This window comes from Diospyros lotus, chromosome 12 (assembly GCF_014633365.1).
Source record: "Diospyros lotus cultivar Yz01 chromosome 12, ASM1463336v1, whole genome shotgun sequence".
In the NCBI taxonomy this organism is placed as follows: Eukaryota; Viridiplantae; Streptophyta; class Magnoliopsida; order Ericales; family Ebenaceae; genus Diospyros; species Diospyros lotus.
In genome coordinates, this window is record NC_068349.1 from 35,108,790 (window position 1) to 35,135,669 (window position 26,880).

The 26,880-nt window shown below is 36.0% G+C and overlaps 1 protein-coding gene across 1 annotated transcript in view; it reads right to left on the minus strand.

The window, feature by feature from the left end:
- The window catches only part of LOC127786916 (3-hydroxyisobutyryl-CoA hydrolase-like protein 1, mitochondrial), a 28,079-nt gene extending 3,231 nt beyond the window's left edge, over positions 1-24,848 (minus strand). Inside the window, exons 1-9 of the mRNA XM_052314682.1 lie at positions 24,654-24,848; positions 24,470-24,550; positions 23,934-24,002; positions 23,747-23,810; positions 20,684-20,763; positions 18,614-18,697; positions 4,658-4,742; positions 2,993-3,078; positions 2,774-2,895 (exon numbers count right to left, since the gene is read on the minus strand). Coding sequence (XP_052170642.1) covers positions 2,774-2,895; positions 2,993-3,078; positions 4,658-4,742; positions 18,614-18,697; positions 20,684-20,763; positions 23,747-23,810; positions 23,934-24,002; positions 24,470-24,550; positions 24,654-24,782 — 800 coding nt within the window. The 5' untranslated portion in view covers positions 24,783-24,848. The remainder of the gene's footprint in view (positions 1-2,773; positions 2,896-2,992; positions 3,079-4,657; positions 4,743-18,613; positions 18,698-20,683; positions 20,764-23,746; positions 23,811-23,933; positions 24,003-24,469; positions 24,551-24,653) is intronic.
- Positions 24,849-26,880: the final 2,032 nt, after the last annotated feature.

The following is a 26,880-nucleotide window of genomic DNA, read 5'->3' on the forward strand; positions in this document are numbered from 1 at the left end:
AAGTTTGAACTCCATACAGTAAGTATTTTATTGAATAGCTTTTATGTATTGAAACGTCTAGTTTCATGAGAAAACCTTTTGTACTTGAAATGAAATCATAAGAGCTGCGATGCTTAAAATAAACTTTTATTTTATAGTGGTTATTTATTTATGCTTAGAACAAAAGAACTGTTCTTAAGATATGTAAAACAATGCACAAGAAATCAAAATTATCATCATCAAAGCACAAGAAACATCCTCAAGACACAACAATTTATAGTGGTTCGGTTAAACAACCTAATCCACTACCTTAGCTCCTCACAAAGAATTTAAAACATTCACTAAGAGATTAGCCTTTAAGGGATTAACTACAACCATACAAAGTTTTTTCAGACTCAATTGAAACCTCCACTTCTCACAGGTTAAGTAGGAACCCTACCTTATACAGAAGTAGCTGTAACCTCTACTTTTGCGGGCTAAGCAATAACCCCAACTTTTTCAAGAGGTTCAACTATAATCACTGCCTTTCAAGGATGAGGTGTAACCTCTGCTTTTATGGACAAAGCAGAAACCAACATACCTTTTCAAGGGATGAGTTAGAACCCTTACAATCACTTGTTGGAAGGAAAAGTTACAAGGAAAGCTCACAAGAAGGATTCCCTCAAAGAATATGAAACAAAGCTCATGAGGGTAAATACAAGAATCAGTGAAAGGAATAGGAATTAAGTACTCCACTTTTCTTGAGCTTTGCTGGTAAGGATAGGCTTGATAAAGTGTAACCAGACCTCACTTGAGTTAGGAGATGTATATGATCATGAAGGCAACACTCAAGTAATGATATGGCCAGAGAACAAATTCAGCATGGCTAGACTTCAGCGCCTTTAAGCTCAACATCATCAAGGATATGGCTAGAAAGTCAGCTACATCATCTCATGCATTCCATGGCTTTATGTAGAAGCTTAGGGTCTTGAATTAAGCACTTGTAATCTGCACATACTCATAGCTTATTTGATTTGGCTGATAACAGTCAAATTAGTTAAGAGTTTTAAAACAAATATGCATATTATTAAGATAAAGCATTTTACACATCATATATAAACATATTTATCATTATATTATAAGAGAACATAATCAGGCCTCATAAAATAATGAAATAAAACTCAAACAGTCGAAATTGTCCTCTCTGACATCTCAAAATAATAGCTATAAAATTCAATTTCAGCTTGCCGCCACTCAACTGATGAAAAGAAGTATTCGAGTGAATTAACATAATATGCAAATGAAGATCTGCTTGAGTCGATTGAACTCAAGTTCACTCGAATGGTTATATCCTTGTAGTCGATAACTTTATAAATAGCAGAAAGCCATTCTCTATCAGCTCTAATTCATTCAACTAGGTGATACTAGATACTCAATTGATTGAATAACATTACTCGGAACACCTATTAGCCTTCAATCGATTTTCAGATAGCTATAGAAGGAACACTCGATTGATTAATTTTTGGTATTTCGACTTTTCATATTATTACTCAACTATATCAATCCTAGTAGTTGATTTGATAACAAGATAAGGAACCCTGCTCTCTATTATGTTCTAAGTATTCGATTGGCGCTTAATCTACTCGATTACGTAAGCCCAAATATGTTCTACTTCTACTTGATACCTAACAAGAATTTACTCGAGTGGTAGTATGAAAGATGATTAAATCAGTCTTCCGCACTTCATTTACTCAAATGCTCATAAAGTGCCTACTCAAGTAATTATGAAATCCAAGTTCACTTGAATCAAGCATAAGGGCTCAAACACTTATCCATCCAAATACTAACATATGATTACTCAAGTGTTGTTGTGAAAGAAGGTTAAAAACCATCTTTCCAATCACATTCACTTGAATACTTAGAAAGCTCTACTAGAGCAAAAATATAACATATTCATAGAATTGTTCTTAATGATAATAGATTAAGGACAAAACTTGTTATTCAACTAAAAGATTTCATTTTCTAGATTCAAATAAAAATTATTCTACTTAACTCATTCATCAAATCACAGAATATAACACAAAGATGCAGTAACTTGAGCATCATGATATTTCATTCATATTTACCAAAACAAGAACACACATAAGTCGAATGGGTTACCTATCATTCAACTAAAAAAGAATATATTTGATCTCTTAAAATGCATCTCACACATATATGTATATTGCATCTTTCAAATAACATTTTAAAAGATAGATAATCCAAAACATTATCACTTGAAAGCATTTGACAACTCTGTTCGAGTGAAGGAATAAGCATCACTTGATTGATACCTTAAGAAATCACAGCAGCTTAATGTTTGTGGTTTGATCCGATCTTAGATTGCCTATTTGATATTTAATATCAAATTCCTAAAGTTCTCCTATCTTAGATTGCCACATGTTTTGAACACTCAAAAAACCATGAGCTCCATGTGATACTCATGCATTATGAATATTTAGAATATCCCTTGAAATCTTAAACAACCTCTTTATAGATAAAGCAAGTACATTAACAAATAAGGCATAAAACAAGCTTAATCACAAATAGATAAAATACATTAACATATGAGAACATTAAAGTTTTGGAATAAAGAAATCATCATCAAAACACTTGACAACAAACTTAACACAACCCAAGCAAGAAACTTGTGGAGTCATCATGCAAGTGGAGCAGGTAGGATAAACTTATGAAGTCATTATGCAAAGAGACCCAAAAAAAAAGGAAGAAGCTGAAAAAGGGGGCAAAGGACCAAAGGCGAAAAAAGAAACAGTACCTGTGAAGTACACTTGTCCTTTCAAGATAAACAATGTCAGAATACTTTCCTAAGGAAGTTTCAACAACAGAAGGATCATCTGTAACCAGTTTGCCGAGCTGCTCCTCAATTAATGGAAGCCTCTGGGGAAAAAAGAAATTCATGTACACAAATAATTGCTTATAAACCAGGGAAAGAAGTATACTGCAAGAATAAGGGAGAAGGTCCAAGAGATCTGACATCCGAGATAGAATAGTGAGTTGCAAGCCCACAGCCAATCATTTCCACCCCATTCAGCTTGTCTCCTGTGAGAGCCAAATATTCCCCTGCAAATAAGAATATGAGTAGAAAAGTCTTCCATAAATTTCATAAATTTATCAATCAACTGTCCTAGCTAGTTCAAACACTCAATTCTTCTTCTTCTTCAATTCAAACACTGAATACAATGCTATGTTTTTTCAATATTTTCTCATTTTGGTCAGCCACTATAGCACATCTGTTGTTGTTGTTGGGGGGGGGGGGGGGGGGGGGGGGGGGGGTGCATCATGTATACAAAAATTCTAAGGAAATGAGAGACTTGAAATATTCCCACTGCAAACTCAGACTTGCTCTTGATGAATTGGCTCCTCACTTCCATCAAAAAGGTGGCAATCCAACATACACCATATGCCAAGCAAAAAGGATATTTATTTCAAGCCTTATACCTTTTCCCATTTATGCAAGCTGTCAAAATAGATATTATCATGAACATAGCAAGTGAAAGACCATCTCTTTTGTCACAATGAATAACAAGGAGGCTCAACTCATCAATGTTTTTGCCCTTTTACACGTGCAACACCAATTAAAAAGAAAATTAATCCATCCAAACCAGAAGATTTACTGTAAAATACCCCCAAGTGCTGTTGCCAAACAAAGAATAACTTGGAAAGAACTATGTAGGTCAATAAACCTTTTCCAGTAGAAGATGTTCACATGTGCCTACCAATAGTATGATTCATCTTCATTTTTTCTCATCCTTAAAAGAACTACACATTATATGAACTCTCTCAAAACCTCCACCATCCAACTCACCAACAGAACAATAGCCTACAAAATTTTACATCCCAAATCATCCCAGCACTTGTATGCATAAGACAGCTAACATGATACACACTGGGTGCTATCCCTTTGTTACAAGGAAGGTGACTATTAGAATAGATCAACAAACACATGGACGGAGGCCTAATAGGAGCCATGACTCACCCAGATTTAGGATTCCTCTTGACAAGAATGTACCAACCAGAAAATCTCAATCGAAAAAAAGAAAAAGAAAAAGAAGCAAGTTAAACCCCCAGCTAGGGGTGTGCATAATCTGGTCCAACCCAAACTAAAGCAGTCTGGTTTAGGTTTTCTACATAAGAATCTTTTTCTTCTTGTTGAAATAACAAATGGAGGAATAGCTTAGTTTTAAAATTTTGAAAAATATGGATGCAATTTGGTTTCAGTCTCTCTTACAAAATAAGAAAACAAAAAAGAAATAACAGCAAACCATAAACCATAAAATTATATTATTAACTATATTATATATTATAACCTATACTGCATAATATATATTATCATTAATTCATTACATTACCACCTTAAAAGCTAAAAGGACCATCAGGTCCATTATGATGATTTTATATGTTTGAAAATCATTGGATTTATCTTATATAATATTACAAGCTAAAGGTGTTCCAGCTTTTATTTCTAGGCTTTCAACAACTTTTTCTCTCCCATAAACTAAATATAAAAAGGATTCCTGACCATAACTTTCCTCACCACACAAACACATTAGTTTTTCATATGGTGTCCCAAAGATTGTACCAATTAAAACACAATGACTATAGATAAAAGAAAGCAAGCATAGAGATAAAAAAAACTAACCCAAGTAACCAGGCAGGTGTGAGAGGTAAAAGGATGCCCCAGCGTCAGGATGGAAACCAATTAATGTTTCTGGGGTAGCAAAGACCTGCACTTGTAAAGGCAGAGCATAATGTCTGTTGGAGTATATTTATTACTATGTATTTAAATTTATTTCTGCCAAAAACATCAAAATTCACACAAGTGATAAAAAACCATAAACCTACTGCCTACTGAATACAAAGATGCTCTAGTCCAACAAAAAGGAGAAGAAGGGGGGGGGGGGGGGGGGGGAACCAAAGGAAATAAATAGAGAAGAAAACAAACTGGCCAAAAAGAAATAGAGAAATATAATGTTCAGGAACCATGTCGCAGAGTGCGAGAAAAAGAGGCAGAAACATAATAAAATTTACAACATTAATCCAGATTTTTACCTTACACATTAAGATCTTTTACAATCCTTTCTCTTTCATTTTCCTGATTCAAATCTAAGATGGCTCAACAATCAATTTTGAATAGACAGCAAAAACCCTGTGCTGAAGCACAAGAAAACATTCCTCAGTTTGTCATACATGTTCTACGGCTTGTCATGTACCTAGCAGCTAGGCGTTACATTGAACATGTTGTAATAATTGGTAGCTATAGACGTTAGCTATTTTTTTTGATTGAGAGAGAAATTAGCTAGCTGGCGGCATGTGCTGGCAACGCTAACTGTCTACAAGTGGGTAGGCAAGTTGCTGATTCTAGAAGGGATTTGGGCAACCGTTTTTGGCACCTATTCCCAGCTGAGTAGTATAACTACTCTGCTTCAGCTCAATTGTAATCATCTTTGAATTGAATCAGCCCATTTTCCCTCTCAAACTCTCTCTCATTCTTTCTCCCACTCTCTAACCTTTCCCTCCAAATTCTCAACTCTACTTTCCCCCTCAACTTTCCGCGAGTTTCTCTCTTAATTGGAGAGAATTCTCACTGTCAGATTTCGGATCTGACACAGCTTCTTTATGTTGAGCAATTAAGGAGCATATCTGGATTGGATGAAAGAAATGAAAGAGCAAAGACAAATGGATGAATGACGACACTGAATACAATAGGGAAAAATAGAAAAAGATAAGAGGCTCTTTAGTTGTGAAAAACAGGCCTAGTTTTCTAGAAAATTACTCCACAAAAAATGAAAAATTATAAGAAACTTGTTCAAATACAAAGGGCCTGTTTACTTGTGGATTTTTTTTTTTTTTTTTTTTAGTTTCCATCTCCAATTTTCATCTTTGTTTTCATTTCTACAGAAAATCAGAGAAAAATGGAGAATGCATTCATTTCTATTAAATATAAACCAATTTTAGATTTCAGAAAACGAGAGAATGTGTTCAAAATCATGCAGAAGAAGAAATGTAGAGATCTAAGGCAAGGGTAAAGGTGAATGGTCAGGCAGCTTGATAAGGAGAGGAGCTATTGCAATTGCAGTGGCAGTGAGGAGGACAGCAAGAGAAAAGGCTAGTTGTGCTCGCCGTCATAGTGGCAAAGCAGTGGTGAAGAGGAGAGGAAAGTGTGGTGTGTGGATGGGTGCAAATGAAAAACTAGGAAAAAAGAGAAGCAAAAGGAAAAAAATTGTTGTTGACAGAATTCGAAGTAGCTCAAATTGTTAAAGTCTAATACAATTTTAGAAAACAGAAAATTTGTTTTCTATTCTCCAATATAGAAAAAAAAAAAAAAAAAAACAGTTTGAACACAGTTTTCAATTTTTTATCTTTGTAAAGATATTTTCTAGAAAACTACTTTAGTTTTCCACAAGTAAACAAGCCCAAAGCTTTTTAAATAGAAAATGGAGATTTGAAAGATGCGGTTCTCCAAAATTGAACTAAACTTGGAAAACTCCTAAAATGAGTTTTCCAAATTTTCTTTGCTAATTTGGAGATTTTGGAAAAGCATTTTTCCACAGATTTTTCCTAAATCATCTCCACTCCTCTCTCTTTTTTGAACATATGTTCCAATTTTCTAGATTAGAAATTAGTTTTCTGTACTTCAACTTTCAAACACATTTTCCAATTTATAGAAAATTAGAGACAGAAAACTGGAAAACCTTTTCTCACAACTAAACAGCCCCTTAAGGGATTGTTCATCTGTGGAAAAAGAGACCATTTTTTGTGGAAATGTCTCTACAGAAAATGGAAAACGTAAAATCGTGTTCAAAGAGAATTTTCCAAATAGAAAACCAGACATTGTATTCCCCAATTTTACAAATTTATGCAGACTGTTAGAAAAATTTTCACTACATTATTCACAAAAAAAAAAAAAGAAAAAAGATTGCTTCTCGTGTGTTCTAAATAAAAACATGAGTTTCCAACCCAATCAAAATCAATACTAACTGTGCTCACATTAATATCAATATAAATAATAAAAATACGAATTTAAAATTAACTACTGGTGAATAAGAATATTAAAAATATCAACAATATTAGTATTATAATAGTAAAACTATTGTTAACAACAATATTAGTGTTAAAGGTTTATAAACAACAACAACATATCCAGCCTTTATCCCACTATGTGGGGTAAAGGTTTATAAAATTATAGAGAATAATTATAATCCATACTCAATATGATTATTCACAGTTATAATATAACAATATCATTGATAAATTATCATCATTATAATTGTAATATTAAAAATATCATGAATATTGATAGCATTAATTTTATAATAATAATAATAATAATAATAATAATAATAATAATAATATAATTAATAACATTTTAATATTATAATATTGTTAATAATATGATATTGAATTATATAAAAATTGAATATATGCTTTCTATCATGGTTAATAATATGTATGTTTATATAGAAGTATTATTATGTTAAGTAATTTGTTTATAGCATGTTCTTGGTAATGGTGATGATTTTACATAATTCTATAATGCTATTACATGTGAAATTTTACTATAATTATATTATATTTTTATAATATATATTAAAAATGCATCTAACATTTTATGTAATAGTATTAAAACTAGAGGAAAAGTTTTATATAAGATAATTATAAGACCAATTTTGTTGTATGGCACAGAATATTAGGCCATAAGGCCATAACATGCACATAATATAAGAATAACAAAGATGAGGATGTTAAAATGGATGTACGGTCATATAAGAAATGATAAAATTAATAATGTGGCCATTTGTAATAAGGATAATGTGGCTCCTATTGAAGATAAGAAGTGTGAGGCACAATTAAGATGGTTTAATCACGTAAGAGAAAAATTGATATAAGCTCCTATTAAGAGAGTGGATGGAATGAAATGCATAGTCAACAAAAGAGGTAGACAGAGACCACGAAAAACTTGGTGAGAAGGTCTTAGTAATGATACGAGGTAAAATTACATCCACCACACTTGAGGTTTGACAAAAAAGCAGAGGCATCCTTAGCATTTCAAGAATGGCACCAAACACCCTATTGTTAATTTATTGCATAAGTGGACTATTTTGCCCTCACATTTTTTTTTGTTTTGTAACGTAGGAATCGAAGGAAGCACCGATATATAAGCCTTTGGTAAAGACCGTCACCTTCTCCCCTATAACCTACGGGCACCAACCCAAACCAAGCAATCAGGTCAGGCCGAGTAAGTCCGAGTCGAGGACCCGTGCTCGTAGCCCCCCGTGTAGCTACAATGATACCTACCGCACTACCCAGGATTCGAACACGCAACCTTGGCATATCCAGCACCTGGATCCCAAGTAATCAACCGCGTGTGCTACCCCGAGGGGTTCACATTTAAACCCCCGTATCTCTCTCTCTCCTCTCCCCTCCCTCTTTTTCTCCCAGATCAGGTCCAACGACCATCTCTTCTGCCAACAATGACAACGACAACGACAAACATCTTCGAACACCCCCTCCCTCCTATATATTACACTCGTATATTTTTCTTTCCAGTGACATGTTAATGTTAGAGATTGCAAAATTTCTTTGTAAATCAAACCAGTGGGGTTCGACATTTAGCAAAAGCAAACCCCAGTAACTTCAATTTGCAAAAAAAAAAATCAATTCACTAGTTCAATTTCTCTATATGTGCACCTTGAACAAAACTAGAACATTGATGTTTCTATCTGTACTCCCTTTCATCTACTATTCCTAGAGTTTGATTTGTAGGGTTCTTTACAAATCAAAAGCAAGAAAGGCAAAGAGGAAGAAGGGAAGAAAAATCCATTGTAGAGGTGAAAGAGAATGGGTTCCAAAGAAGAAGGGGCATTGTTGTGTCAAGACCCTAGGGTGTCCTAGGGTTTGAATAGGAATTTAGAAGAAGAAGAAGAAGAGAATTAGAGGGAGAGACAAAACAGATTAAGGAAAAAAGAGAGAACGAGAGAGAGAGACACCAATGAGAGAAAGGTAAAAGTTTATTATTCTTCAATGATAATCCTCCTTACTCCTGTGTAGGTCTTTTTATAGAGCCTCTAGTACAATCACCCACCTAACTAACATAACAGCCAAACCACTAGTTGTTTATACAATTCCAGATAATTAGCCCCTAACGGCTTATACAAGGTAAATGCCACTCAATTAAAATCCTACCCTAAGGTCGTGACAAATCCGCACCCCTTCAAACAATTCTTGACCCCAAGAATTGACATCGAAGACTATGGTTCAGCCAATCCCTACCTTCAATACTTGCTATCGCCTTCTCTTCTCCTTACTGTTTTGCCCTTCCCCTTTGAGTGGTAGAAGTGTAGCAGCATTCACAGCCTCTGGTTGTTCCACTGCTGCCTCAGTTGTTCCTTCAAATACTTCAGTCGGCATAAGATGCAATTGTGATTCCTTCTCGATAATCACTTTGCACTCATCGATTTCTTCATGGGAGACATCCTCCTCTTCTTCTTCCTTTTCCCCTTCCATATTCATCAGTTGTCTTTTACATTGATGGTCGGGGCTAAATTTGTCTCCACACCTAAAACATAGCCCTAGTTGTCTCTTCTGCTCTATCAAATTACCCTTCATGCCATTATTATAGGGTTGTGTTTTGGCTGCCTTTGGATTAAGCCCTGCAAGCAAAAACCTAAAGTTACCACCTCCGTACTGCCTGACTAATAAACTCGGCTCGTAGGGAACATTATGCTTCTTGAAAATGGCCTCTAAGGTCATTTCTTGCAACCTAGCTTTTTCTGCAGCCTGCCCCACCGTCGTTGGTGTCATCATCTTTACCATGGGTCATAGCTCCTCCTTCAACCTAGTCACAAAAATTGATACCACATACTGTTCGGTAAGTCCGGGTTGAATTGTACGTACTAATGATCTCAATTCTTTAAAATGGGCAAGGTACTCCATTACAGTACCTTCTTGCTTCAGCTTACTAAATTCTTCAATAATATCCATCATCTTCTTCTCGTCGAAGCGTTCATAGAGGCCATACGAGAAAGCTCTCCAACCCCCTTGCAGCCCTCCATCTTGGACCCACCCCTAGTATCAAGAATCTGCTACTTCGTTCAAATAGACAGTCGCTAGAGTCACTTTTTGATCCTCCATGGTCTGATAGAGATGAAAGAATCGTTCGCACCACCTTGGGCTCTTTCCCTCGAACAGGGGTATCTCCAGCTTTGGCATGGGTGCATGGCCGTGCGCCACCAGTTGCACATTCCTTCCCAGATTTTCTCGAACTAACAGCTGCTCCGCCTCCTCCAAAACTCCTTCTGACCCTGATTGATTGCCATGATGTGGCAAGATCGACTCCAACGCCTGCCTTGGTGGAAATTCCGGTGGCAACCGAAACTGAGACATAGAGGCCAACATATTTAAGATACTATTGATCCTCTGCCCTTGTTGTTCCACAGTTTCTTGGCAGGATAGATTCTTGGCATCTTTCGACTGTTTCTTGTTGCTTTTCCGATGCCGCTTGCATGACTTCCTTCCACTTGGCTAATTCTTCCCTCATTTGGCGCATGGCCTCTTGGGTGTGATTCATGCCAAACTCCATGGTTTCCAACCTCACCTCCAGTTGCCTCAAGCGTGTTCCGTCAACCATCGCTTCTTGCTCCTATATCACACTGGGCCCCGCGATTGTTGGCTCTTTTCCTTCCGCACCAAAGCGGCAATTGACCGCTGCTGTCACCACTTCCATCGCCGGACCAACTGACCCTGCTTCCTCTTCCCTTACTTGCTAGAATCATAGTTGTGGGCCAACAATTCTGAAATTCACTGTCATGAGACTACCTCCTGCTTCACTCTTTGTTTCTGACCCTCAAGATCGTCCGGCTTTGCTCGGGTCTCCTTACCCAATCACCAACCCTCCTAAAATGGACAAAATCTTGATCCGCCAGCCTTGTAATTTTTGTAATCACCAGAATTCACTACTTCTTGAGTCGCCACCTGTGACTCAGTCAATTCCACCCCAAACTCATTGTTTCACCAGTTTCGCGTCCATCAGTAAGCTTTAATCAAGAACGCCTCTTACACCTGCACCAACTTCGTGTCCGTCGTACTACCTCGTCTTGGGTCGCACCTTGCTCGCGTCCGTCAACCCAGATCACATGCTTTCATCCGTCTATTCTGCCTCCTGTAATCAGGCCAGACTTGCTAGTAAATTCCGATGTCAAGCCTCAAACTGAACCCGCTGAAATCTGGGTCTGCTATTGAATTCTTTGCCACCGGAATTGCCGGAATTACTATTAGAACTAGTTAGATCCACAACCAAGAACGTTGGCTCTTATACCATTTGTCAAGACCCTAGGGTGTCCTAGGGTTTGAATAAAAATTTAGAAGAAGAAAAACAGAATTAGAGGGAGAGACAAAACAAATTAAGGGAAAAAAAGAGAGAGAGAGACAGCAATGAGAGAAAAGTAAGAGTTTATTATTCTTCAATGATAATCCTCCTTACTCCTGTGTAGGTCTTTTTATAAAGCCTCTAGTACAATCACCCACCTAACTAACATAACAACCAAACCACTAGCTGTTTATACAATTTCAGATAGTTAGCCCCTAACGGCTTATACAAGGTAAATGCCACTCAATTAAAATCCTACCCTAGGGCGTGACATGTTGTTACATCTCAAGAGATGGGTACTTATCATGTATCGCGAGATAAGGAGAGGGTGTTAGTGTAATTATGCTATACAAAGGATAGTAAGTAGTATATTAGAAAGTATGCTTTAAGGAGTTGTAAATTGTTTGTTGCTACATTAGGGAGCTGGTACATTCCCGGCAACGATAATTTGTTACCGTACATGGGATGAATTAGATCAGCTATATATATGAGCTGATCATTTCTCCATCATCATTAATGAATATTCTTAAAAGTTTCTATTATCACTCCCTTGTCTTTCCTCTCTCTCATTCTCTCTATTGCTCTCTCTCTCTCTCCCCCCATCCTTCTTGGTTATCATTCTCGATCGTCCAATTGATCGAGTAAACCAGTTAGACCCTCGGGAGCTGACATTTGGTATCAAAGCAGTGTTCTTGGGCGTCAACAGAGTAGGAGAAGATTATCAATATGGCCGAGGGAACGAGGATGAAGCAGATGGAGTCCCAACTACAGCGATGGCGGAAATGCAAATAAGAATGGGGACTCTCAAATCCTAGATTGGAGCAGGGGTGGATGCTCGGATTGATCAAGCCATGGAAAGGTGGCGAGGTGAGAATCGGGTATAGAGTGCTCTGCTTCGTGAGCAGGTGATGGAACAGATGCACTAGATCATGCGGATGTTCGCATCCCAGCAGCCGATAAGTCTTTCGCCCGAGTTTCCTCAAAGAGAGCGGTCAGAACCTATCCTTCAAGGAGTAGGAACAAAGCACCGACCAATAGGAACGTCGGAATTTGAATTTGAGAGGGAGGGGACCGGAGATAATATAAGGGAAAGAAGACCAAGAGCTCAGGCTAATCGTTACCAGCAGAGCTTCCCGGTACCCAAACTGGAGATTCCACTTTTCGATGGGAAAAATCCGAGATGGTGGATAAGGAGGTGTGAGCGTATGTTCACCCTATATCAAGTACAGGAACAATAGAAGGTTACCTTGGCTTCTGCCTACCTAAACAATATGGGTGGCGTGTGGTTACAAGGATGGGTCGCAGTGAAAGAAGGCAACTCGTGGAGTGAGTTTGCTGACGACTTATGTGAAAGATTTGGAGATAGGAGTATGAGGGATATAATTGAGGAATTCAACAAACTTAAGCAACTAGGTACGGTGCAGGCCTACCAAGTCAAGTTTGAGGAGCTAAGATCTTTAATGATGGTGCACAATCCCCATCTGTCGGAAGAGTACTTTGTATCGAGTTTTATTAGTGGCATCGGGGATGAGGTGAGCCGTGGTAAAGATGATGCAACCAACGACAGTGAGACAGGTTGCAGAGAGTGTGAGATTGCAAGAAATGATGATTAAGGCACTGTTAAAGAAGCAATGTAGCCAAGTGAAAGGAGTGATTTCAAGAGGATGGCAGTCTGGTAACAGGACTTTAGGAAGAGAGGTGGGGCACAGTGGCAAGGGGGTCCTAGCATTACCTCCTGCAGCCCCTAATCCAACAAATGGAGGGGGGTTAATAGAACAAATACGCTAAGCGAACTTATGTTATAGGTGCGGAAATAGATACTTCCCCGAACATAGATGCAAACGCCAAATCCTGTTACTGGAAGGGGAAGATGAGGAAGAACTAGTAGACGAGACTTTGGAGGTGGAAGGAGAAGATCAAGGAGAAATCTCCCTACATGCACTGAAGGGATTGGCACACAGCAAGATCATTAAGGTGGAAGGGAGAGCTCACCATTGTCCACTAATGGTACTCATTGATAGTGGAAGTACCCATAGCTTCCTGGATGAAGGTATGGCAAAGAAACTGGGGTGTGAGGTCTCGAATTCTCAACCCCCTCTCAGTGATAGTGGCAAACGGGAATAAGGTTTTAAGTCGATCCTCATATTTGGGATTTTGCTGGGAGATGAATGGGGAAGAATTCGTGGAAGATTTGAGATTGTTGAAGTTAGGAGGCTACGATGTGGTACTTGGGGTGGACTGGATGAGAGGGGTGAGCCCTATTAATTTTGATTTCAACAAAATGGAGGTGACCTTTGAAAAAGAAGGAAAAAGAAGGGTACTCAAGGGCAGTCAAGAATCAGGAATGTGCAAGATGATAACGGGGAAGGAAAACTTGGTTGTGGATGCATTATCGAGGTGCTATGAAAAGGGACACGTTGCCCTCATATTGGTGGTTCTAGATTGGTATCGTGAAGTGGTTTCAAGCTATGAAATTGATGAGAGCATTCAAGAGCTTCTGCAGCAACTGGTGGTGGATCCTAATGCCAAGCAAGGATATACCTTGACTAACAGCCTTATCCGGAACAGAGGAAGGTTGGTGATAGGGAAGGATGAAAATTTGAAGAGGAAGATTGTGGAGGCACTTCACAGTTCACCAATTGAAGGACACTCCGGCATAGTCACTACCTATCACAAGGTCAAGCAATTTTTTCATTGACCAGGGCTAAAAAAGTATGTGATGGAGTTTGTGCTGAGTTATGATGTCTACAAAAGGTGCAAATTAGAAACAATGGCTACTCCGGGATTGTTACAGCCATTAGATATACCAGGAGCACCTTGGGAAAGTATCTCAATAGATTTCATTGAGGGCTTACCCAAATCGGAAGGGCGAGATTACATTATGGTAATAGTGGATAGATTTACAAAATATGCCTACTTCATAGGGTTGACACACCCCCTACCCAACCCAAGAGATAGCTAAAGTGTTTTTGGACCAAGTGGTGAAATTACACGAAATTCCTAAATCTATAATATCGGACCAGGATAAAATTTTTACTAACCTATTGTGGAAGGAATTGATGGGCTTATTGGGGATCAGACTCAACATGTCAACGACCTATCATCCAGAATTTGATGGTCAGACCGAGAGGGTAAACCAATGCTTGGAGACATACTTACATTGTGCCTGCTTCCTACAGTCGAAGTCTTGGCATAAGTGGCTCACATTGGCGCAGTGGTGGTATAATTCCAACTACCACAACTTCATCAAAGGTGGTATAATTCCAACTACCACAACTTCATCAAAAGGTCTCCTTTTGAAGCCCTGTATGGGTACAAACCAACTTTGTTGCCAAATCTGGGAACTCCTCTACAGTGGCAGCCTTGGATGCATACTTTCAATAAAGGCAACAAGCTTTCCAGACACTCAAAACAGAATTGGCCAATGCAAGGAATCATATGAAACAGTTTGCTAATAGAAGGAGAAGTGAAAGGGAATTCCAAATAGGAGATTGGGTATATTTGAAGCTTAAGTTAGGCCATCTAAAAACCCTACTCAGGAAGCCCAGCTCAAAGCTCAGTCCGAGGTTTTATGGACCCTTTGCAGTGCTAGCTCGTGTGGGGAGTGTGGCCCATTGATTACAGCTACCTGATAACTCCCATATACATCCGATCTTCCATGTATCACTACTTAAAAAAGCAGTGGGGCAGCAATCCATCAGTCCAATTTTACCCTGTTTTCCATATTCAGATGACAGCACAAAGGAACCTACAGCTATAATTGACAGAAGGGTCATTTACAAACAAGGGGCTCCCATCGTTCAAGTGCTCGTGCAATGGTCTAACCTACATCCTGACAACAATACTTGGGAATACCTTCCGGATATTCTCAAGCAATTTCCTCAAGCAGCAAGCCTTCTCAACGTTTCTTGAGGACAAGAAGATTTTGAAGGGGAGGGTAATTGTCATGTATCGCAAGATAAGGAGAAGGTGCTAGTGTAATTATGCTATACTAAGGTTAGTAAGTAGTATATTGGAAAGTATGCTTTAAGGAGTTGTAAATTATTTGTTGCTGCATTAGAGAGCTAGTACATTCCCAACAATGGTAATCTGTTACCGCACATGGGACGAATTAGATCAACTATATATATGAGCTGATCAATTAGGGAGCTGGTACATTCCCAACAACGGTAATATGTTACTGCACATGGGACGAATTAGATCAACAATATATATGAGCTGATCACTTCTCCATCATCATTAATGAATATTCTTGGAAGTTTCCATTCTCTCTCTCTCGTCTTTCCTCTCTCTCATTCTCTCTATTGCTCTCTCTCTCTCTCCCCCCATCCTTCTCGGTTATCATTCTCGATCGTCCAATTGATCGAGTAAACCAATCAAACCCTCGGGAGCTGACAGTACTCTCTCTCTCTCTCACATGCACACCAATAATGGGGTTTCAAAAACCAAAGCTTCTAGATAACCCATCACTGGCCCAACACTACCTGTTTTTATTTTTAGTTTTTAAAATTTCTTTAATGGCTTAATACATACGACGGCCCCAAAAATATGGAGTTTGGTCCCTAAAGTGCAGAACGTCAAGATTCGGTATCTCAACTATTAAAAATTATTACTTTTAAGTCCTTATCGTGACTGAGTAAACGGATATATCATCTACGCACCAAGTAAGATGCTACGTTACATAAAAAAAAAAAAACCATGTCAGTAAGACACATCAGATTAGGCTTAATACATAAATATGACATTTGGTCCCTCAACAATTAAAAAATTTGATATTTGGTCCTTGATATGAAAAAAATGTCAAATTTTCTATTAAAAAAACCTAAAATAATTTTAAAAAGACCTAAATTTCATTAAAAAAACCTAAAAATAATTTTAAAAAGACCTGGATTTCATAAGAAGGCTTAAAATTTTCACAAAAAAGACCTAAAAATATTCAAAAAAATACCTAAATTTCATAAAAATACCTAAAAATTTCATAAAAAAAGTATTTTTTGAATATTTTTAGGTCTTGTTTTATGAAATTTTAGATCTTTTTGTAGGTTTTTTTTATGAAATTTAGGTCTTTTTTATTATTTTTAGGTCTTTCTTATGAAATTTAGATCTTTTTTTAAAATTTTTAGGGTCTTTTTTATGAAATGTTTAGGCCTTTTTACAAAATTTAAATCCTTTTTTTATCAAATTTAGTCTTTTTTTCATGTCAAGGACCAAATGTCAAATTTTTTAATTGTTGAGGGACCAAATGTCATATTTATATATTAAGACTAATATGATGTATCTTGCTGACGTGATTTTTTTTTATGTGACATGGTATCCCACGTGGCGTAGATAACAACTCCATTTACCCTTAGTCACGGTAAAGACTTATAACAACAATTTTTAATAGTTGATAAACTAAATCTTGTCATTTTGCACTTCAAGGACCAAACACCACATTTTTTAATTGTTAAGGGGTCATTGAATGTATTAAGACTTCTTTAATTCAAGAGGAAAGAGATGAGAGAAAAGGGTAAAGGGTATTTTGGGAATTTAAAGAAAATTAATAGCAATTTTATAACAGTAGGGAGGGAAGTGATACGCAGTTGATAATGTCAAGGGAAGTTTCTGTCATTTCTTATACATCAGGGGTGTCTTTGCTTGTTTGTCAAACCTCAAGGGTGTCTACTGTAATCTACCCTAAGTTATAACGGCCTTACATAAGATAAAACCATGAATAGAAATGACTAGCAAGCTAGATTTTATGTAACCGGTCCCACATAGTGGGATTAAAACTTGATTTGTTGGATATATTATTAATTTATTATGGCAATGTATCTAAAATGGTACCCTCGCATCATACAGTACCAATGGTAAATCCGAAACTGTGTCCAGTACGATACCAAAAGTTATGTTTTCTATAACCATTTTAAACACATTTGAGTTTACAAGATAACAAAATAAATTTTTATATTTAACAACTGAATGCATTTTTTAATTTTTCCTGAAAAATGAAAACCAAAAATGAAATTATTTCTATAGCTAAACAGGCTCTTAATGTGCTCAAGAAATTTAGAGTGAAACCAAAAAAAAATGCAAGATTAGGAAATTGCCTAACTAGATGATGCAGTAATGGTCACCCTGCAAGGCAAGAGAGAAGCCAATTACTGTGGATGAAGCTATGAACAAGCAGATAACAACAGAGGAAGGTACAATGCTGCCAGCCAGAGCTACATTTGAAATGGCTTCACTAAGAAGCTAGAATAAGCATTCTTAAGACTCAAACTTTGTACTAATTCCCTTCTGATGTAAGATGGAGTACATGTGATAATTACCTTTTCATTCTCCTTCCCTATAAAAAAAATTTTGAAATATTTCTTTATAATCATTTTCTCCAACCTTACCTTTCATTAGCCAACAAGAACAAGGTTTCCACCTTCTCAATCAAAACCAAACAACTAAAGGGCAATTTGATAAAACTTCCAATTTCCTATTTTCAATTTTGTTTACTTTATTAGTTATTAAATATATGTAATAATTCAGTTTAATTTGACAAAAATATCCCTAACCTAGAGCATTAAATTTGTTGTCCATTCGCCCAGCAACCCACTGGCTTGTTGCTCAGAACCCAGATTTGGGTACAGCTAGCAAGTTCTTCTCTTGTTTTCTCTCCTTGTCTCCTCCCCTTCTTTTTCTTCTCTTAGTTTGGCGTTGCCAAATCTGGTTTATTGAAGCCAAAACTAATTTCATTGAACCAGGAAGCAGAAGAAGAAGAAGAGACCATCCATGAAGCTAGATAACAGTTGGAGGAAGTTGGCCAAAAGAAAAAAAAAACAAAGAAAGAAAAAAAGAAGATGGTGAAGAAGAGAAGAAGTTGGGAAGTCAGGGAGTAGGGCTTCATTGAAACCTAAAGAAGTTGGGGAGTCACGGGAAAAACAGAATTGAAATGAAGAAAGGAAGAAGGAGAAGCCAGGGGATGAACAGAAATAAAATGAGTGCACCTGAGAGGGTGCATTCATGTTTCCAAAAATTTCCAAATCTTTTGACTTAAAAAAAAAACAGGCAACCAAATACCAGTTTCCCAAATCAGTGCATTTAGTAAATTGGTTGTAAATCAAAAACTAAAACTAACTCCATCGAAGATAAACAATTTTCTTGAGTAATAGAAAATGTAGAAGCAGACCATTATAAACACAGACAATTAAGAATATGAGAAGAAAAGTAATAGTAATCACAAGAATATCTGACACATACAGTTTTATTAGTTGCAACCCTGAACATCCCAGGTATTGAGACCCCAGCTCCACCACCCATAGTTATCCCATCCAAAATTGCCACCTAAATAGAGAGATTTTAAAAACACAACTGTAATTGTAAAGATTAAAGACTAATACAATCAAATGAATGAAATTATTCCTTATCCATTCTAGCAAGAACTAAACCACAAACAAAATTGGAAAGCTTGAAGCCAATAATTTTAACACACAAACATCAGGTCTCAAAAACCCAAAGTTTCTCAAGCTCTTGGGAATTATAGGATAAATAGTAAAAACTGCATGTGATGCTAAAGGTACTTAAGAACCAAATAATGACTACCAAAATTCTTACAGTGCTTTTTCCTCTTTTCAGCAAGCAGATCTTTTAGATCTAAATAAAATCAACAACAAATCATATTGGTCCTTCAACTTGAAAGAATATATATCCACTACAAATCATCTTGGTCCTAGATTAAGTATTCTTCAGAACCAAAGGTCCTAAAACAGGCAAGCTTCAGAAATTTTAGTACTGTGAGAAGAATCCAAAACAAGGCAATTCCACATTCAATCATATAAGCGTTACAGCCAACAGAACAGAAGCCTCTAGTTAGTTTAAGTAGTATCGAGTAAAGCCCTTGACAAACTAAACATTTCTCTCTTTACTTACACTATGTACCACTAACAATTTCCAGTAATCCCAATTATTCATGTCTTTGTTCCATTTATTCCCGTACAACTACACCATGTACATTAATTTCCAATGCCTCAACTTTTTGCAAAACAAGTCAAAAGGCAATTATGCTAAGCACGTCCTTTTACATGATCTAGGAAACTGTAGGAACTAATCAATTTGGTTATTTACCAAAAATGATCTATGGTCCTAATAGAAAAGGCAAGAAAATGTCATAGCTCAGTTAACTCAGTGGCAATCTCTTAGTTCAAACAAGTATCATTATCACTTCTTTTGATGGAGATAATGATATGAATCTTAACGTTATTAACAAAAACAGAAAACAGTAAATTGACTTAACAACATGCGGATTAGAGTAGTATCGATGCTTTATCTCCTCAGTCAATCATTTTTTTCCTTGCTTTGATTCCACAACCCTCTTAAGACCTAAACATGGCATAAGGCTCATGAACAAGGTAGCCCTTTTCTACAAGATAATAAACCTAGGCTCACAAAATCCTGTTGTAACCAGCCCAACAAATTAGAGGACGTGAATTTGATAATCATATGGCATTAGAAAAGGCTTAAGGAAAAATCTGCTTGCAAAAGTCATTGTTATACATATACTATGAGAATTTAGCCAAAAGAAACAAAGAAAAAACACTAAGAAAGACAAAATGAAAAGGTTTCAAAAGTGCAGCAAGGAGAAACCGTCCAAAAGAAGTAAGAGAGGTCATAATCAATGTCGGTGGCAGTTTTGGGGGCATTAGTATTATACAAAGAGATTATTTATGGTGGTGGTTCAAGGTTGATGGGAGTGGGATGTAATAGGTTCATCATTCCTTTAATGAATCAATAACAATGCAATATTCTGCTTAATGACAGAAAATGGTTATGTATATTATGTTAATCTGTATAACAAATACATTATTCATTAAACCAAATTCTTGTATGAGGGTAACATTAGCATTTAAAATTTTGCAAAACTATGGCATCAACTTTTCCCTTCCTAATCATCTAGCAATCCTTGAAAGAGTGGAGGTCTCTCTGTGTTGTTGGAAAAAATAAAGCAGTATAACGTAATTTCAAACTCTTCAATGACAGATCCCTAGAAATGAAGAAACCTTAGGGAAGGTTGTGTAATCTACCTAAAAAAAACCATACAAGATCCCAAAAGCTTTACGTCAATGTTATGTATAATAAACACAGCAATGGAATTCATGCACAAACATTTTACAGCCAAACATAATGTCAGGCATCTAAATGTTATGGTTCTCATGGTTATCCATGCCTGCCATATCAAATGAATAATCCTGAATGGTCCATCACAATTAAGGCAAAACCTCTAGACAACTACTCATTTCATCCATTAATGCTCTGGAAGTTAGGAATACTCACATGTGGCTTCAAATACGTGCCTAAGTGGTATATAAAAGTATATAATATTCTAAAGAAATCCTTTGAGTCTTCCATTTTCCCTGCACAATGTGAAAATAATGATGTAAAACTCTTTCCAGAAGCAAATGAAGTTCTAGAGATCCTACAAAAATATAAAATGCATAGTGAAGTAAGAGGAAGAAGATATCTTGTTATGGGTTTTTCAGAGAATGTATCACTTCCAGTTAAATAAGAAATATATTTGACAATTTTATTCAACTTATGAACTCTAGAAAGACACAAACACTAGCAAGGGTTACTCGTGCATAGGGGAAAATGGAGAAAATTATAGAAGAGGACAATGATTTGAATTATGTCCTTAGAACTATATCAGGAGAGTACATAAGTGGGGTCTTTTGGAAGGAATTGGGGATGGAAACTACTATAAGATCATGTGATATAGAAGATATGGACCATATTCTGACCAAATAACAGGATTTCATGATTTGGTAGGACCTCAAATCATGATATATAGCATTTCAAGGCATCATAGAAAACCAACAACAAACACATCCTCCTGCATTCAGAATCAAAACTCCAACAGCCTGCAATAGATGAGTACATGTTTTATTTCTGTCCTTTATTTGCTTCTTCTTTCTCCTTTTCCTCCTCCTCCTTTTCCCATTCAATACGAATTAAACAATCACTCTCACATTCCTTGTTTGGAGGAAATACATTTATAAACTTGTGTAACAAGAAAGTAGTCCTCCTCAACAACTATGAATTGAAACAGCATGAATTTGAGCATGTATGTATACACTCACACACAGATGGTTTCAATCACATCAAAAATACATTGTGCCCTGCAAGGGAGAGATCTTTCTCTTTTTTTTTTTTTTTTTTTTTCTTTTTTGATAAAATAGACTTTCCATTCCTCTTAATGCTTCCCTTTCCACCATGGTAAAGAGTTAAAGACACCCCGTGGGGTACTCCCTTACTGGTAGCAATCACTTTTCCCATCTCTGTTGGTTTCTACAACCTTCAACCATAACAGTTCTAAGTTCCCAAGCCCCGGACCTTTTTCTCGATAAGTCCTTCTTAGTTCAAGACATTGGTCTCACTTAAGGATTTGAGATAAGTTACAGGTAGCCATCTTACTCCATCTTTAAAATGCCTTCCAGTTTTTTATTTAAAGTACCTCATTGTCATTGAATGGAGTTGAGCCAAATTTTTTTATTTAAAGTAATTAATTTCTTCTTATTTGTCTCCATCCCTATTCTACCTATACCAGTAAAATATTTTAGGAGCTGCAAACCTTCCTCTCCTCAAAGCCTCAATCCAAGCACATATTGTCTAAAAATGTAACATGCATGTTGTTGTTAGGACTTACAAACCAGGAACAACGAGAAGGATACACCACACAAATCCTTACACACTTGCGGAATTAGAAATACAATAAAAGTAATTAGTCATAACAGAAGAATATTCTTGACAGAAGAATATACAAGAACAATAAATGAAAAAGATCAAACCACAAAGAGATCGAGATTTATCCTGATTCGGAATGCCCTTAGGCAAACCTACATCCAGCAGTCCCTACATCCAGCAGTCCAACACCCACAGAGCAATCTTTATTCAGTCAAAAATTTGATCAGTATATCAAGCTCTCTCCTTCATCTATATACCCGAGTACAAAACCCTCATTCTCTCAAAAATACACAAGAACTAAATCCTTATCACTTAGCCTCTCTTTTCTCAAGAATGAAACAGCACTCGATCACATATGAAAATTGAGAAATCCCCTTGATTCTCTCGACTGCCCCCTGCCCTCTTATTTATAGAAAGGGCAGACACCCCAATGAAACTAACCGACATTGGAATATTACAATTAGACCCCAAAAACTAAGTAAATTACCCTTTTATATTTGAAACGTATGTCAGACTCGGATCTGACAGTAGAATTCCTTCCGTAAATTGAGAAAGAAATGTGAGAGGAGGGAAAGATTGAGAAGGAAAGAGAGAGAGAGAGTAAGTTCTAGAATCGGAGAGAGGGAGAAAATGAGAGCGAATTGAGAAAGGGAGGGAAAGAAAATTGTGGAATAATCCTCACGTGATTTCCCCATCCTCGACCAACTGTTATTTATAGCGAAATACAAGATGGCACGGCAGTAACTAACTGCCTAGCGCGCACCCACTTGAGGAATTTGAATTATTCCTCTACATAGCTATTACAATACTGCCCATACCATTCTAATTACTCATATAACCTCGGCCTATGACAACGTAATTGTTATAACTTCCAGCCAATAAATCACCAATACTTCACTGATCTCCTATTGCTCAAACTTGAGGCAAACTCAACAATGCACATAACAATCACCATGTGTTCATCTCATTCTACTGTGTGAGCAAAATCCTGAAATAGCCAATGTTTTCCACTAAACTTTCAGCCATCATTTTTTTTTCTTTTAGGCATCTTTTAGCTATGAATAGTTAATGAATTGAACCTATATCAAAGCTTGGATTGTTTGTCATCATAATTTTCTTTAATTACAACACAAGCCAACCTTGCACACCAGGTAATATTAGTTTGCCTAATACACAATAGTAGTTTTTTCTGACTTAATATATAAAACTCAAATGTGCCTCTTCCATATATTCTATTACTTTAATACATGAGTGGGAGCCCTCTTGAACAAGTAATCCCCATGATCATTTTGTCAGAACAAAGAGATCAATTTTGGCATCTCTAATTCATCTTCTTTTCCCCCCTCATTTCTGGTCCTCATTACAGTGTACTCAATGTAGTGAATCGGACAACTCAACCCGCCCACTTCTGCAGTACAACTCCCTTTTGCTTCCCTTAGAAACTATAGACACCGTATAATAACTTTATACTAGTTTCATTACCTCCAACTCTATAAACAGCAAACGGCAAGATCTCATAGTTTCAATACATTACTGTTTCAACTTTCAACTAATTACATTAAACCAACTTTTCTGTGAGTACACAACACTAACTTCTTGGAACCATTTAAATTACCTCAAAATCTCAACTGCTTAATAGAATTATTAAAGTGTTACCTTGGTTTATCAAATGATATAAAGAAACAATATCACCACCAGCACAAAATGCCCGGCCTCTGCCCTTCACAAATTTAGAACAATGTGTAAGTTGCTTCTATCATGGCTTCCCATAATACAAAACCATAGAGAGCTATGAACAAGTGTAAGAAGAATTCAATAACCGAAATCATCAGAGAATGTTTACCTTTAACACCACAATACTAATATCAGGGTTACCTTCCCAGCTTTCATACAATTTCAGTAGCCTAGCCCCCTTAAGACCAGAAGCAAAGACATTGTGAATCAAATGCAGAGTGTATACAAACCAAAAATTCAAAACAAGATAGAGGCATCATCTCTGTGGTTCAAACTTTAAGCAACCAAATACGAACATATGCTCGTGTACGAGTGTGGGTATATATTCACAAGAGATATCTGGGCGAAACTTTTGTGTGCTTCAAGAAGAACACGCATCATGTTTTCTTCTAAAATCAAAAAAATTACATCCCATTTGGGTTTTCCTTTTTCTCAAATTATCTTTTCCTTGATTTCAAGTGTTTTTTTTTCCTGAAAAAGAGGACTTCTAGTGAACCTTCAGTGTTGTCAAACAATATTCTTTTGCGGAATAATTTAAGGGCAATCACTGGCTATAAACCCGCGTCCCTGACAATGCGTGCTAACCAAGTGCCCGTTGAGATTATGATTGCATAAATACATGAATAGAGGGGGAAAGAAACAGACTATGGTGGTGTTGAGGGCGTTGAGGGCAGAGGGTCTGTTGAGAATTGCAGTTCTGGACCAGGCTTTGCCTTCAACAAGTACCTGATGAAACAGTTCAAAATATGAGGGTTTTACATAGAACCTAAATTACATGGGTTAAAATGAGCGAGAAAATGAAAATAAAATGTCATCCGAGAGAACTCACGACGCTGTCAGGGTCTTCGTCGGAGAGAGAATTGCTGGAAAGAGAGCTGAGGCTCCGGCGGCCGGAGATGACGGCGGAGCTGCGAAGACAGCGCCTGATCAGAGAAGATGCGCAACGCAAGCTCAGCATCTCACTCCTCTGCCTCTGCTTCTGCTCGCCCCTTCCTCTTCTTCTTCTTCTTCTTCACTCTTTTGCGAACACTGGATATTAAGTATCCATAATAATAAATCCTAATAACACTTTAACTGTAAGATATCATTCACATTATTAGGTCATAATTTTGATTTATTATCCTCCGCAATGAGTTAAAGTCTCTTATATGATTTACTTTTTTTTGTTAAAATCAAGAATATGAGTAACAAAAAATCACACAAAAGTGATAATTCCAAATATCAATAATAATAAAATTTAATTTTAAAATAACATAAATTATTCAAAATTCAACTTAATCATTATATTTGAAAGTAATGTAATGTTAATATAATAAATATATAATTAATGAGGTATTTTAACTTTTAAAAAATTATCATTTTTATATAAACACTCAATAAAGTCACAAATAATCAATATTGAGTTACGTTGAGGGTTAGATATTGATTACAAAGTGAGTTTTTTCAAGTGACAATAATGTAGAGTAGGCTTGGGTCAAGGCGAATTTTTTTATGTAAAGTTTGGTCTCTTTGGAGGATCTTATGTCGGGCATTAGGCCTATTATGGATCTCAGTTTAACTTCTCAAATTTTAATCAATATAGGGCATGTTTGTTGTACCTTAAAAGCTACAACTTTTAACTTATAGTTTCAAAGAAATAGGTATGTAGTGTTTATTTTATCTTTTAAAATTCTAATTTATAGCTTCTACTAGCTTTTAGAAGAAGTAGAAACTGGCTTTTTCAAAGCTAGGGTACCCCACCTTCTATAACTTCTGATTAAACAGTTATATTTTTTTGACAATTTTGCCCCTATTTTTAACAAAGAATTACTCTTCTGTCCACGCAATCAAGGGTCTCTCTTTTCCACATTCATCTCTATTTTCAAATATCTTATTCTCTCTCGCCATCTCCCTTTCTTTCTATACACTAATTAATTTTTTTATAACACTTGAAATTTATACATATACACTAATTAATTTTTAAATTATCATTCTATAACTATTAAGAGTATTATGGACAATTATACAAAAATAAGTTATTTTACAACTTACGGTATCAAACACCACAATTGTTTAACTACAACTTCTGAGAAGTCGTAACAAATAAGTTCACAACTTATTTTAAGTTTTAGAAACTATAATCTAAGAAATTATAAACTATAATTTATTTAATTAAGCTGCAACAAACGGGGTCATAAACCTCTTAGTCTTTGCCTTAATTTAGACCTTATATTTATATCCCTTTTTAAGTAACGTTTATTAAAATGAGTAAAATAAAGTTATATTAAAATAAAATTATAATACTTTTCGAACTAAGATATAGAATGGTCAAGATAAGGATGTGAAGTATTTCAAAATTTTTATCAAACTATTTGTTAATTTTTTTAGAATACATTGGAGGACATGCATTATTTTTTTTTATCTGTAAAGTCCAAGATATACTTTTATTGAGAAGAAAATATGTATATTTGAAAAATAACATATAAGAAATCATATGACTTCTTTTTTAATAATAGTCAAATAAATTTAACAAACACATTAAAAATAACAAAAATCTGGAATGTTTTCTATATCTTATATTTTTTAATTTATATATTGATTAACAAATATTACCTTAATTAAGAGTTACTTTTAACTATTTAACTTTTGAGATTGAGATATCCCATCATTAATCTATAAAACGATTTTACAAAAACAATGACAGAATTTTGTCATAGATAATAACAATTTTCCACTAACCAATTCTCTCCATGACTGAGCTAACCTAGCATCAGTTTAGCATAGATTTTTTTTTTTTTTTCCTTCTTCTATCATGTTCTATCTTTCTCTTAGAAAAAATATAATAAAAGGAACCAAAAAAAAAAAAAAAAAGGCACTAATCTTCATTGCCAATATTGGGCTAAAAAATTGACAACTTTGAGTCATTAAGGTAAGTATTATAAGATCTCTTATATGTCATTTGAGATAAATAAAAAACTTATTTATGAATATAAATCAGTGGCTTAAAGTCTCTATCTCTTCTTATGTTTCTCACCTACCTAGCAATTTAAGAAAAAAAAAAAAAAACCCTAATAATT